Here is a 14,939-nt window from a genome sequence, read left to right on the forward strand (position 1 = left end):
CGGAGACGGAAAATCTTCCCCCATCGCGGCCGGTGAGCAGGGAGGGGACGCCAGCACGGTGGGCAGGTCCTCCGTGCCACTCTCGGGGTGACCTCCCCAGTGGTTTCTCACGCGCCGCTAACTCCCCCCTGAGACTTGCAGGTGACAGAAATGGGAATTGGTTAACTACCAGGAGTTTATGCACTCCAGTATGACCTGCCATAACTCCTGTTAAAGCAGGACAATTTGCTACAGAGAGAACTTTTTATGATTATATAAAACTACCGGAACCTTAACATTATTTAGGTTTTATTGTAAAGCTGTAAAAATCATCCACTGTTACAGCTGCCTTAAAACATATGAATTAGGCATTTCAGTAACCTTTAAGGTGTGTTATTCTTTGTCATATTACTGAATCATAAGATAGGTCTGGTTACCTCTAAGAGGTTTAAATTTCCAATCTATTAAAGTAATACTGGCAATCTGTTATTTCTAGGCCATTGAGGAAAGGTTAAAATGAAAATTGGACTTTGGGGAGTTCTTCCTATTCTAAGTGCAGGTTGAAAACATCTCAGCGGCAGAAGGCAAAAGCAGGGTCTCAGTAAGAAGCAGTTATCAAGGGAAACGACTGGTGATAACTTTATTGATTAAAGCAGCTTGAGAAATTTAAGATTCGCCACTGTCTAGCATTACTGTGGTGAGACAGCTTTATTAAAAAGGTATTTTTCATTAAAAGTCGGGTGAAAGAAAATTGTAATATGTTTTCAAAAGCACAGCTCATCTAAAATGGTTTAATGATGGTATGGATTAAATGCACTCCACAGGTGGCATAAATTATTGGCAAACATTTTACAAAAGTAAAGGCAAGTAAAACCAATCCTTGTCATGTCATTACAAATGCAGAGAAGTATAGCTCATTCAGGAGACAGATTAAAATGTAATACAGCACATTACTAAGGCACCTATTGAACTGAATATACTGAGGTTTTATTATTGTGTATGACGAACTAAAACAAGCTGAAAATTCTTCTCAAAAGAACGTTAAAGTTGTAAGGTCAAGCACTCAAAAGTTAGGAGAAAAAGATGTTAGAATTAAGGTCTGCTGTAATTTGTTTCTCCTACACATGTGCATCATGATCCAGGTTATAACTCCAGCAGCATGGACTATTTTTCCATAGTCAAAAGCATGGAGTGACCGGTGCCACTATGCAGTGGTGTCTACTGTGCTCCTCCTTGGCTACGTACATACTCCCTTCATCTCGAATCTCTCTGAATAAAAAAAATTACACCTACAGACTAGACATCTTACTACAACAAATTGACGGCATTTAACACTAGAAACTATAGGGAAAAAAAAATCTCTGTCAAAATACAAAGTTCGTCACTAGTACCACTATGGCACTATGGCAAACAGCAGAGAATGAATAAATAATCTCTGCTGGGCACTATTACTGCTTTTCTGTACCCAAACCAAATCCTCCCGAAGTCAATGGGAACCACTCGCTGAGGCTCACCCTATGGGACCATCTTTGCCAGACTGGTGATGCATTAAATCAAATTTGTTTCCTGGGGCAAAGTTTCTGAGACAGGAGTTCTGATGTCCTGTCACATCCCTGTAATGATACCCTCCCTTGGTGCCACGGGCTGGCATGGTCCTGGCATACCGCGAGCTGGGCAAAACGGTGTCTGAGGACAACTGCGCTGTCCTGTCTACGGAAAAGGGCAAGCAATGCCACTACGCAGGTCCACAAGGATAAAAAGAAAACACCAAAGACTCCTCTTCCCTCTTACTCCTGCGCACCAACCGTTTCTGATAGAAGTGGAAAGGAAACACAAACCTTCATGCATCTGATTTAGACAAACAGTATCCAAGGGCTGAGCTCTGTGGGTTTTTTTTCTTTGTTCTTTTTTCCAGCTACTTTTTCTTCAAATGCCATTTTGTGTCTGAAATGGATTTTTTGGTTTGTTGGTTGGATGAATGGATTGAATAATTGCCATGGCTGTACCTGGGATATTATGTTCAGGCTGAGCTATCTTGTTACTGGGAAGATATCGACAAACTGAAGGAGTAAAGAAAAGAGCATCGCAGCGGGTTTGGGCACAGAGGGACCGAATCACAAGGGAAGCTGCTGGAGCTGAACACACAGTTTTAGTAAGAGACTACTACTGTAATGATAGCAAGTCTAGAGATAATTGGAGGGAGAAAATATCCAGGAGGGCAAGTAGTTGTTTTGGCTGTTACCTGGAGTAAAACTAGAAATAAGGAGATGCAGTTTAAAAGGGAAGCATCCCGATGAATCTCAGAAAAAGCTGCCTGCCCATGAGACCCACTCAGCTGTGAACACTGTCCCTAGGGCACTTGCAGAAGCCCAGTTGTTTGGCTCACTGAAAACTACTCTGGACAAAACATTAATAAACGTGGAACAGGGAACACTCCTGCCCAGGGAAGGAGATGGATTAGATGGCTTCTAGGTCTTTTCCATCTCCCCACTCTATAATAAACTAAAACTCAAGCACATACTGAATTACAGGGCCATAATTTCATCTCCAGGCTCTAGGGACCTACAAGCCACCCAAACTTCACTCTTGTTGTTTATAATGTCACCAAAACCCCCTGATGGAATTACTACCTTGTAATTCACTGCTGCCTGTGAGTCATCTCATACTCATCCTTATGTCCCGTGTGACATAACAACAAATCAATAAAGAGGATCTGGGCATGACTAGAGAGGGGGAAAAAAATGGGCTGTACTAAGTAAGCAGGGAGCATCACACATTCAGCGTGTTTCTGGAAAGCGTGATGAATCCAATAACACAGGAGGAGTTTTGGGGTCAGTCAGTGCTTCCTGTTCACCTAAATTAGAAAATATTTTACTTCTGCCTTTCCCTTTTACTTAAAAAAGGCAGCCAGTATGACACAAAAGGACATTTTGGCTGCAATTCCACCACGCTGCAGTCTCCAGTCGCCAAATGGACTGCCAGGCATTGGGGCACCTCTCATCATGTGAGGAACAACATCTTCCATAATTCCTTGGGAAAACTAACTTTTTATTCTTTTGGATTGTTTTCTTTAGCCTCCAAATAAAGGAATTTCACAACACATGTGCATATTCTTTTGAACTACACGGTTTGGAAGGAAGGTGAGTAAGAAAGCACAACACAAGAGTACAAGTAGGAGAAACCACAGTAGGGAATAGAGTGATGTATGGAAGACTAAATTGGGTAGAGGTATGGATGGCACAAGTCAGAGTAAAGAGAGAGAGATGGGACCAAAAACAAAAATTGCAGGCAGTCAAAAAGAATCCTCAAAAAAACAGAAAAAAATAATGTCATGCCTTTCAGGAGGGTAACAAGTACACACAGGGCTGAAGAAATTCAACAGGTCCCCACTTGCTAGCATTTACCCTCTTGGCTGTCAATCCTCTTTTGTCTACTTTGCATTATTTGATAGACTAGGCAAACATGGGGGTTTCTCCCTCTGAAACATTTTTTCAACCATTTTTATTTTCCAAATAGTCCATAGGAAGATCTTGAATATAAGTATTTCTCTGCACACAGGGTCTGGAAAAAATATTTGCATATCCATCCAGAGTTTACCATGTCGTCCTGGCCACATTCCCTTCAACTTACCATGAAAGACAGCAAAACAAAAAAAAAAGAAAAAAGCATCAGTGGGCATAACGACATGGCCCAGCCAGTATTCACGCTATCAGAAACCTTACCTGCTGTGGTGAAACTCCCATTTCCGCTAAGGCTGACTCAAAAAATGTTTTTGCTGGTTTTCCCACTACTTCAGCTTGAACATCACAAGCATACTGGAAAAAAGAAGACAGACATACAAAAAACGCTAATCAGAAAAGGATTTGTTCAACTCCATAACTCCAGTCACTTGTATAACAAGTATGCGATCATTGATTCCTGCCCTTAAATACCACAATGGATTAGCGGGTGAAGGTGAGTATCAGAGAATTTGGATAACAGAAGTGTTTAATGTTCTCCGGCAGGAGAGAAAGTCCTCCTGAAACATCTCAAGTTGCAAACCTTTTACATTCCCCATCATGAGAGCAGCCTTCAGAATCAGTTCCATTATTGCTGATTTTTGTAAGAGCATCACTCTTAAAGAGATAGCAGATATCTTCCATATTAAATGATCAAAAGTACTGGAGTGCCTTAAAAGATGTAAAGGGTTTCTTCAACCGCCTGGCATATTTTTAATGATTCAAGTCACCAGCCAGATTTGAAAAGTTTTATTTTCTGCAACTAAATATCAGTACTATGCTGAAAAGGGTGTTTCTAGCTTGTTCCTAGACAACTAGAAGCCTGAACTTATTTGGGAGGCAAAAAACTCCAAAATTCACATAGATACAAATGAATGTGCTGCAAGCATACATTATATCCATGATCTTGTGTGCTTGTATACTACCCTACTTTGTTTTATACTCTGCATTCACAATGTACTTTTTTATCATCTCTCTGCAAGCCTATAAAAGAGAGAATAATGATTCTCTCCTTCTCTCACCCTTAAGTTGGCTTATCTATTGGGTTCCAGTCCTGCACAGACTTAATCAGTCTTAAAAACAGGATTGCACTTAAGCATCTTGCTGAATAAGGGCCTTTTGCTGTAAACTGTTAAGGGCGAGGGCTGTGTTAACAATGCTACGCCAAACGTAAAACGGACCTTCAGTTTTTCTTGGGCATCTTGCAGACAATATTCCATGTCTTTCTTTTCTGACTCCTCCTTTCAAGGGCCTCACTTCCAATAAAGGTACCACAACGGTAAAAGTTCTCATTTTAAATAAAATAAAAATAATGAACGAAGCCAGAAAACAAGTGAATCCACTCGTCTTTAGAATGCAGCAAATGTGTTTCAATCTGTGGAAACTTCCTCCACCAAGGTGAGTAATTACAGAAGATGACCCATATTTATACCAGTTACTCTTTTAACAAGGTGCACAGAGCGAGTAAGCATAATGCAAGCTATAAAATACCTCTAATGCCTTCATATATGCTCCAACATCAAGTTTCAGACCATCGGTTTCTTTATAGTAGCGTCTGGAAATGAAAGTGATAAAGTTTCAATGAAATGAAAACGTTGGCAGTTAAATACAAAGAAACCACATTTTATTATTTCTGTGCCTATATAGATGTCCATATGGCTGCAACAAAAAGTCAAGTCATCAGAAACTCTGGAGCCTTAATTTAACACCAGGAATTAAGTAAAGGACAGGCTCAGTACTGTGCAATGCTGGGGAAAAGATCTCAGACCGGATGCCCATCTGGCATCTGGGACACAACTCCACTGCTTCAAAGGGATTTCAGCTAGCTTATTTCAAGGATGAACTTGGCCTGTATTTTATTGCACAGAGCACTAGCTGCTCGCAAAGGACAGCAGTTACATTGCTCTTCCTTTCATCAGCGACGGAGACCTCTTGGCAGACACAAGATGAGGGCTGGCACCAACCAGCAGCTGTAACACCTTCTTCAGTATGTCTGGAAGGGGACCCCAAACAGTTGACTATCGTTGCTTGTCACCAGCCTCCCACATGAGGACAGCGAGGGCACTGTTTATCAGGACTAACAAAGCCCTCCAAGCTAAATTTTCTTCCTTCTAACAATGTTCCCATTGTCCTGGAGCTCATAAAATTAGTTAGTATCTTTAAGGTGTTTTTCTGGAATAGCAAGTCACGTTAACACAGGTCTTCCAAGCTCTCCTGATCACAGCAAAGACAGGTTTCTATATGACAGGAAAAAAAGGTAGGATGAGCAGTCAGTTAAGATTTTATGCCTTATCCTTCTGCCATTTTCGATTATTCAGCACAGCCTCCCTTTAAAATGACCACTTGACCTTTGCTAGAACAGCCATTAACCTTCTATAGTCTAGCGTAAACAGCTTAATTTTCTGACAGTGGCATGACAGAAGAAATTACAAAGCCAATTCCCACTCTCAGCCCAAAACAGATGCTAAATGTAAATCACTCCATTTTCAGAAGGAGGGCATTCTGCTTCAGTGACTCTGACACTTTCGTTTTCTATGGAATGAACTAAAACCTCAACCAAAATCAACCTACTTGCCCAAGGCAGGTACCTTGTTAAGGTCCACCCAGTTACACTGATTCTGCATATTAAAAACGAAGCTGGCTTGTGGCTGGTTTTTGTATATGGTCCTTTGCATCAACGAGGCTTCTCTAGTTAGGTGAACAAATCATACAATTGATAATTTCCCTTCTTTGAGTCAGAGAACTTACCTACCAGGAAGCTCATGTTCACATTACCTAAATGATCAATCGTTAAAAAAAGTATGCTCATGGTGAAAACTGAGCTCAGAATATCCAAAAAATCTATATTTTTACATGAAAAATAACATTTCAAAAAAGTAACAGCGGGTCTGGTTTAGAGCTCTCTACATCAATGAATGAACAAATAAATAAACACTTTTATATGCGCAGTGTACGAAGACATTTTTGCATTGATGACATTGCAAATCTTAAACAAGGGTTGATTCCATATTTCATTCTGGAAAATAGTATTACATAGGACAAAACTTGGTTATTTTATGTACATTAGCAATTCTGCTATTGGCTCAACATTTTCTCCTTATCCTTCTAACTAAGAAACAAGGATTTTTCGCCCGTGTTCTAGGAGCACAGCGTGAGTGTCAGGTAAGGCAACACAATGGATTTAACCGCTCTCCTTCCCACTGATAAGTTGTACCAGGCTGGATCAATAACCCACAAACTAAGAAGGCTTTTCATGCCCATTACGGTCCACTGAAAAAAGTTGTCACTACAGTTTCTTCAAGCTAAACAGGCACAGTCTTTTTTAAGCCTATACATCGCACCACAGATAAGAATAACTCCTCCAAGGCTGTTTGGATTTGTCATTATTCAGTGCTGGCATTAATAACTTCCTGTTTAAGATCTCAGAATACATCTAATTGAATTGTTTTTAGGAAAACGTTCAAACTCCTTGACTGGAATTTTCCTGCATGTGAAAGCAGGAGGTCAAAATTTACTTTTGACATTCAGAGAATAATTTTAAAAGTCTTTTGATATTCATACTACCAAAGCAATTCATCTGTCACTTCAAAAGCACAGTTGTGTTTGCAGCTCTCCATCATACGCACAAGCCCAGCCATTTCTCAGTAGTTCCTTGAGCTCTCCCCTTAGGTCTTCTTGGCCACCACACTTTACTCACAGCCAGAGGAGAATCTACACCCATTTCCAGCATAGTTTGGGTGGAGTTTGTGCATTGCAGCTACTTTCATAAATTGGTAGGATTTCTGTATTACCAAATAAAAACTCTCTTGGCTTCTTATTCTTCCTGTATAGCAATTCTCAAACCACCAGCATGAAAGTGCTCCCTTATGTATGACATTTTCACACATATGAATCAACCTGCCGAGATGCTAACGCCAACATTCAGAGACAGAATCTTTAAGTACTACTCAAATAGCAAGGAGTCATGTATGTCACACAGGCCATTAGGCCCATCCAGTATCACATCTCAACCACTACAGATGTGAACAGGATTCTAACCCAGAAGAAGAAACCTAGCTGACTGTTGGCTGAAACAGAATTTTTGGACCACCTGACTCTTCTCACCATTAGTAACTTCAGGATGCTGGAAGATCAAACTGCATCACAAATCCACACTCACAGCCCTTTATCTAAGCGTGGCCTGTTGGATTTTTTGTTTGGTTTGGGTTTCTTTCACTATTAAAAAGAATTTATTTTCAGTTCAGACAGGAATGCATGGCTACAGGGCAGCAGTTAAACGAACAGTTCTCACTTCTGAGATCTTGCAAAGAGGCAAAGACAAAAAGAGAAGCAGTGCCTACAATCCTACTGACCTCTTGCAATACTCATTTACTTGGGGGTTGCACACATCAAAATCCAAACTATGCACAATTTCTATGAGTTTTCAAGAGGCTCTCAGACTTGATCTTAAAGCAACAAATGTCCTTTTCTTCATAGCTTACAAAACTACAGCTTTAACCCTCCCACCACCACCGGCAAAGATGTGGATTGTTTCATCAAGGTCTATCTCAGCCTTGAACGCTGACTTTGAAGTGGGAGGCTGGCATTTGCTGTGCTTACACACCAGGACATCTCCAGGCTCTCTAAAGGCTGCTATAATTCCTCCTCAGAGGAGCAGCTACATTTCTCACCCTTTAGCACTTGAAGAAACACACCTACACAACTGCTTACTCTGCACTGTCTATGGCAAAAAAACCACCAACAGCTGAAACTAAAGGGATGCTTCACCCAGTGCTGTAGCACCACAGAGACCCTTCTAATGAGTGTTTTCAAAGTCACTGGAGGATTTGGCGTGGCAAGTTCAGTGACTTCCAGTGCCCTTTGCAATCCTGCATCAGCACAAGGCTGAACTGTGGCTCATGGGGAGCATCCATACCACCTCCTTTTAGAGATGTATTTCAGTGTAATTACCTCAGTTTTCCCTTACACCCCTGGAAAGACTACAAGTGAGTGACTCAGGACAGGAAGCCAAGTTAGGTGACTAAATTACCGGTTGAGGATCCTTCATTAACAGATACCTGAGCAGATCAGCCTCCCAGTCCAGACACATAGATTATCTGCTGAAAAGTTGGTAGTGTGAATGCCCACACCGATACCTTGCCTGCATTAAGTACTGGGGGAAATTAAAAAATATAGAGACTTGGGGAAGAAACAGTGCACAACTCACCCTCTTCCAAGGGAGATCAAAACAGGCTTCTCCATCCCAATCAGAACTCGGAAAGCTTCATTAAGGTTTGCATAGGTGAAGTTTTCTGCTGCATCTCCGATAACCACACAGTTTGGGTTTGCTTTATCAATCTCGGCAAATTCAGGGACAAGATCTACAGGAGAGAAAAAAAAAAAAAAAGATCCACAAACCCCTTACCATTTCAGATACCACTGGAACTCATGGTTTTCCCCCAGATTTGTGTTTCCCTTCATTCATTACCCAACACATTTTAAAAAAAACTCCAAGTCTGAATCAACTGTTCTTCATACCCCCCTGTTCCTGACTGGATCCTGCTATTCATCTGTCCTACAACAAATAGCAAAATAAACCATTTCCTACCCTTGCCTTAGCTTCCACAACCCAGGTCTCAGTGGTTCATTACCCCCAAGCACCTAGACCGGAGGCAAACTCCTGGGTAGCTGAATGAAAATGTGTAACAGTGAGGGGAGGATCCACCTCCTTTCTCCATACCCACACTCTACAGAAGAAACCACTTTAAACTTAAAACCTCTACCATGATAACAAAGACAAGGTAATGCCCTGCACAAGACCTCACCTGTCTCCTAGTCTCTGTGGTTAAGCAGCAGACTCCTCGGGGTGCTTGTTCACCCCCAGCACAACTCTGGGCCTTCCCTGTACCACTGCCATAACTGAGATCTTGCTCAGGCCAGACTGCTAAGGTTCATTCCAGAGTCTCATGAAAAAGGATAAAGTTTTTGCTGGTAGGAAAACAACAATTGGGAGCTCTTTCCTGCGTAAGCTATGGAAATTCACTGCTCTATCGCAATCGCCCACATCTCTCTGGGCTGTCCCCCTACGTGTCCCAACATCTGCAGCAGTGTTGTCCCACCATTGTGCACGAGCAAGTGTGGCCTCAGGCTGCGCTCCTTCAAAATGCAGCAGGCTGCTGGGGCTGGGGCTGTCACTTCAGCCACGGAGATGTCAAAACCCATGCCCTGGAGCTTCTTCACGAAATTCTCCCGGGTTGCTTGGGTTTCGTTAGTGCAGAAACGCAGCTTCAGACCAGATGCTTTGATCCTGTTGAGTAAAAGCAGCAGAACGGTTAACCAGACATAGAGAAGAAGCTAAGTACCAACTTTGCTGTCCCACCCCTAAATGCAAAGAGGAAATGCCAGAACAGGAGCAGGATCTCTTACAGTGACCAAGACACACATAAAATGTTGATTCTGGGCACTACAGCTGCAGTTTTTCATGTGCAGAGCCCCTACCATAGCACCTAGCTGCTTTTCTGGAACAGAGAGCTAAGCTGAACATGGCAACACGGGTGATGCCCACCATCCCTAGGATACCACAGTCTGTCAGGCACACACTCCCTCCACACATCAAAAACTCCAAAATCTAGTTCCTTTTCTTCAAACTGGTCCATGGATGTAGGCACACATGACTTGAAAGCACTGCACAGCTACGAGTACAGTACCTGGTGTGATACCACTGGCTATTAGCATTTTAACTTGGATTTTCACCTTTCCACTTACTGATCACCTGCTGCACCGATCTGCTGGAGGTAACAGCACGGCGTTGCACTTCTGCAGACTCCAGGTAAAAGGCGAGCTAGTTGCAATGATGCTTATAGCAACACTGGGGTGGCTTCAGTTACATTTATCACTTAATCTCTCATAAAACACCTGCGCTGTTACTTGGTGGGTAATCCTGAAAAATATGGTACTTCAACTGATTCGTTAATAAATGTTTACACGCTTCTGAAGGGAAGAAAACATGGCCTCAAGTGCCCAGAGCCAAGGACACAGTTCCTGTGGATCGGTACTCTGCAATCTCGTGCAAGTTCTCTGCCTCTGAGCAGCTTTGTTTCTCGACCCAAGCTGTGGTGACCTACTGGGGATGTCATGAAAAGGCCTCTTCTCCAAGGATAAGTTGTCAGCTACTTGGAGAACCAATGTATTTCAAAGTGACCTTGGAAAACCAGAAGCATTGAAAATGTATCACAAGTTTTTAAAAAATATTTGCCAGAAAGACTGTCAGTCAGCTCCTCAAATATATTAAAATGTCTAATTTTGGTCGGTTTTAGTATGAATTTGTACATAATTATCTTTGAGGACCTAAGCCAATATAGGTTTAGATACCTAGGTAAGTTTTGGGCTAGGTTTATAAATTAATTTAAAAATATTATTACATTTCTTTGTGTTAGGATGAAAAAAGGACTCTTCTATCAGGAAAGCCCCTGCATTGATTCTCAAGACAAAATGTGGTGGGTTCCTTTCCTAGGGAAGACGATCCCAATTGGTTGGTGTAAACACCGAAACCACCTCAAGATAACACATCCGATGACGAACTTTCCACCAAAGGATTCTTAGAAATCCAGTGCTGACCCAGAGAGCCCCTTCTGCTCGTTAAAACTGCACGCCAGTGTCTTCTTCAATAATGCAGGTGATTCATTTCTTTCTTATTATTTGTCTTTCCTAATCATAGGTATGTGAATTATCAATTACACTTAGTGGTTAATTGCCCTTCATAAAGATAGCTTTTCTATTTTAAATTAGGCAGTTAATATATTGTAACTAATAGCATCCACTTGTACATTATAAATATATCTTCATTGATTGGAGCAGTGAATGTGAGATTCACTCACAAGTTAATGAAGCAATTGAGTGAAGAAGTGCAGGGTGTACCCAGGGAATAATTATTGTTAATGAATTATGATGTGACCTTCTCAGAACAATGAACAATTGGTGTGACAGCGGGATGACAGTATTCCACATCTGTTATTCGAAACACGGTTTCAGCTGTAGTTAAAAAGCAAAGCAGTGTAATTTGGATACACAACAAACTTTTAACAGAGTGTGCCGTGGTTAAAAAAATCTTATTCTAAATGCAAAGCCTATCTGCTCACTCTTAGGAAAAAAAATCCCGTGATTCACAACTGCCTGGAAGCAGACATTTGTTGAGTAAGAATCTATTCTTTCTCTTCCTAAAGGTCAATGAAATGAATCCAGGAACAACACTAACCACCGACTTGCACCAACAAACAAGCACCCTCACAAGTCAGCCTGGTGAAAGCAGACTTGGGTTTTCCTATACTCCAAATATAACTTTGTTCTCAGAATTTTAGATGAAAAACAGAGTTACACTTCTGAAAGGCTTGACCAAAGTGGAAGGAGTCCGGACACATCCTGGACTGCTTCACGCTTTTATGGCCACCAGCAATTACCACCTCAACAAACGAGTTCAGTAACTGCTTAGGATCAGGAGAGGTCTACAAAGAGTTAGGCCAAGCTGGTCAGAAAATGGGAGTCCTGTGGTGAAAAAAGAAAAGGGCTCTCAAAAATATCCTGGACCACTAAACAAAAGAAAAACCATCAAGAACTCCAGATGTCCTGGTTTGAGAAGACTTATTTTTACAAAAATACCTTTTCAATGAAAATCCACCTTTTCCTTCAAAGTCAGCATGTCTAAAAAGACCGTCTGCTAGCTCTCCGCCAAACCCTTGTACAATACAGTCACACTCACCAGTATGAACATGATTATACACCCACCGGGATGAATCCATCCCTCGATGCTCAGCAAGGCAACCGTGAGCAGAGCCTGCAGGCCAGCACACATCAGCAAACAACTATTAACTCAGAGCTTAAATAATTAGGGAGAACTTTTAACAACAGCTCTACACAGGGGAAATCCTGGCTCTGATTGTGTTTACAGCAAAACTCTCCTTCAGTTTTCGTGGTCAGGTCTTGCACCAGGAGGAACTGAGACACCTTGGAAGGCTCTGTCTAACAGAGGGGAGATGCTTTGCACAGCCAGTCCATACTGCACTGGAGGCACTGCTGCTCAACCGGACAGCTTAATGGGAAACCTTGAGCTGCTGAGCTGACCCAGCCACCAGTGTTCACATTTTAAGAAGCACGTGCAGAGCAAGTCACTGCAATATCTAGTCCCAGCAAGTGTGGGGATGTTAGGAGAAGAATAAAGAACAAAATTTGTAACATGATGCCTCATAAGATAAAGAGCAAGGGATTAGATACCTGCAAGTACAGAAGAATGAGGCAACAGCAGATGAAATACACAACACACATTTTATCAAGATCTCCAGTGTATTACAGATTTATCAGCATCTCTATTACAGAAGCACAGGCACACCCAGGAAGCCCAGTCAATCAGGGCTTCAGTCAGCTTCTATACATCGCGGCCGTGATAAAGATCCCAGTCAGACTCCAGAAGCACCAGAAATCGATCCTGATTAGAGCAGCACTGCACTCCACACTGCGGGGACTCTGCACGGTCCAAGTAGCTGGGGACATGCCGAGGCCGCCTCCTCCTCCTGGTTCGGGGCCGTCAGCAGGCTCACCATCAGCCAAATCCACTCCGTTTCCACACTGACTGCTCACACCACTCCTAGTGCCCACGAGCAGGAACAGGGGAACTTGAACTTCACTTGTGTGTGGGGAGCTAGGCGTGAAGGTAGAGCAGCTCCTGCCCTTTCAGGGTGTCACAAACGGCAAAGTTGGCTTCAAGCACCTCTGCGGCAAAAGAAACTTGCTGGAGCCCCTCTCAGAGGGAACGGCAGAGCGTGCAGGGCAGCAGAGGACAAGTCCAATTGCACCCCTCCAGCTGTGTGAAGCACAGGCTCTGCTGCCAGCGCCGGCCATGCCGGCACAACGGGCACCGGCTGCCTGGGGAGCTGCGACAGGAGCACCGGCGCTGAAGCCAAGGAAAGAGTCACGGAAGAAACTTCCGAGCCCAAAATTATAAGTGGACAGATGAGCGCCAAACTAACACACCAACAGGTGGGTAAAGGAGACTTTTGCTAAGCCTTACCAGAGGAGGGATTTAAGCCCATGCCAGACAGAAACAACCACTTGGTCGCCCAAACAATCCTTAAATCTAGAACCAGGCACACTGTGAGCACCTGTATAGGGGAGAGATGGAAATGAGGTTTTTAATTTCAGCCCCGAGCTGCCCCTCATGCTACGGCAGCTCTTTGAACTGACCTTTACCTCGTTCTGCCGGAGCAGGGCACGACGCTGAGTGACAATGTCCCACAATGCAATTACCGTGCGTCAGATGAGCCGGTCCCTTACAAATCACCTCGAACTTTACACATCTGCTGGCTGTCAGCATCTGCCAGGTTCACTCACCCGAAAATAATGAAAAAACTCTCATTATTGTTCCATAACAGGTAAAGTGTTAGGACAATTATTAGACATCCTGACTGACCTTGTGCAGACTTAACCAACTGCCCTTGCCAACCTTTATGGGCAGCCTTTGGGCACATAAAACACAAAACCTGTTCTTTTAGATGATGTAAAGGTTGCAACGTCGGTAGGAAAAGAAATGGCCACGGGATCTAGGCTGGAAGCCATCACTCCTTCTTAAATTCACTCTGCCCTGCACATGGCAGAAGCAACTTAGGACACGGTATAAGGTTGAACTTCAGACTTTGACCACTCTCTTTTGCAGGGAGGGTTTTTCCTAACATGGGAACAGGAGGAGAGCCCTGCCCGCGGCCGGTGGGTCCCGTGCAGCGGGGCAGAAAGCAAAACCCTGGAAGAGGCAACGAGCCTGAGCTTAGCGACTGTCCCACACCAACTTCAAAAGGGTTTGGAAGAGTGCTGGTTATGAGATGTCCAAAACTGCCTTTTTATCGTGCTTTTGGTTTTTCAGAGTGTTTTTTTTATTTAAAAGCAAAGAAAGCATGCTAAGCACTTGTGCTATTTGACTCTGGTGCTTCAGTGCAAACTCGTCAGCATTCTCATACCATCTCAGAAACAAGGGGCAATAACAGTACCAGAGAGTTATCTACCTGCAAACGAACAATAAAATAAAAGCAGGACTTGTGCAGCAATGCCATCCTCCCACCTGGGCAGGGCTAACATTAGCTTATTGCCCTCTGCAAGGGCCAGGGTGCTAGTGCTACAGGTGAAACATCTCCTGTCAAGAGGTGATGAAACCAAGCCAAGAAGAAGCTGAGCACAATGGTCAAAAGCAGAAATTTCTTGCCTAGTTTCAAGATCAATACAGAAAAAGGAGTTTGAAAAGAGCAGAAATGCGTACCACTTCTTCAGCCTACCTGGCTGATGGAGAACCACAGTGCACAGTATGCAACAGCCACCACCTAAAAATCACACTCCAAATGATGAATTAAAATGGGTTTTGCAACAAGAGATCAGGACTAGACCAGTAATGGTGGGTAAAATCTCTGATCTCGCAGGCTTTTCCCAGGATAACCTCCTGCTGCCAGA

The 14,939-nt window shown here is 42.9% G+C and overlaps 1 protein-coding gene across 1 annotated transcript in view; it reads right to left on the reverse strand.

Annotated features, from left to right (window-relative positions):
* Positions 1 to 12,222, reverse strand: part of LHPP (phospholysine phosphohistidine inorganic pyrophosphate phosphatase) — a 79,399-nt gene extending 67,177 nt beyond the window's left edge. The window contains exons 1-6 of the mRNA XM_009892757.1: positions 12,211 to 12,222; positions 11,880 to 11,956; positions 9,575 to 9,762; positions 8,683 to 8,836; positions 4,968 to 5,031; positions 3,702 to 3,794 (exon numbers count right to left, since the gene is read on the reverse strand). Coding sequence (XP_009891059.1) covers positions 3,702 to 3,794; positions 4,968 to 5,031; positions 8,683 to 8,836; positions 9,575 to 9,762; positions 11,880 to 11,956; positions 12,211 to 12,222 — 588 coding nt within the window. The remainder of the gene's footprint in view (positions 1 to 3,701; positions 3,795 to 4,967; positions 5,032 to 8,682; positions 8,837 to 9,574; positions 9,763 to 11,879; positions 11,957 to 12,210) is intronic.
* Between the last annotated feature and the right edge of the window lie 2,717 nt (positions 12,223 to 14,939).

This window comes from Charadrius vociferus, unplaced genomic scaffold (assembly GCF_000708025.1).
Source record: "Charadrius vociferus isolate BGI_N301 unplaced genomic scaffold, ASM70802v2 scaffold38, whole genome shotgun sequence".
NCBI classification, from domain to species: domain Eukaryota; kingdom Metazoa; phylum Chordata; class Aves; order Charadriiformes; family Charadriidae; genus Charadrius; species Charadrius vociferus.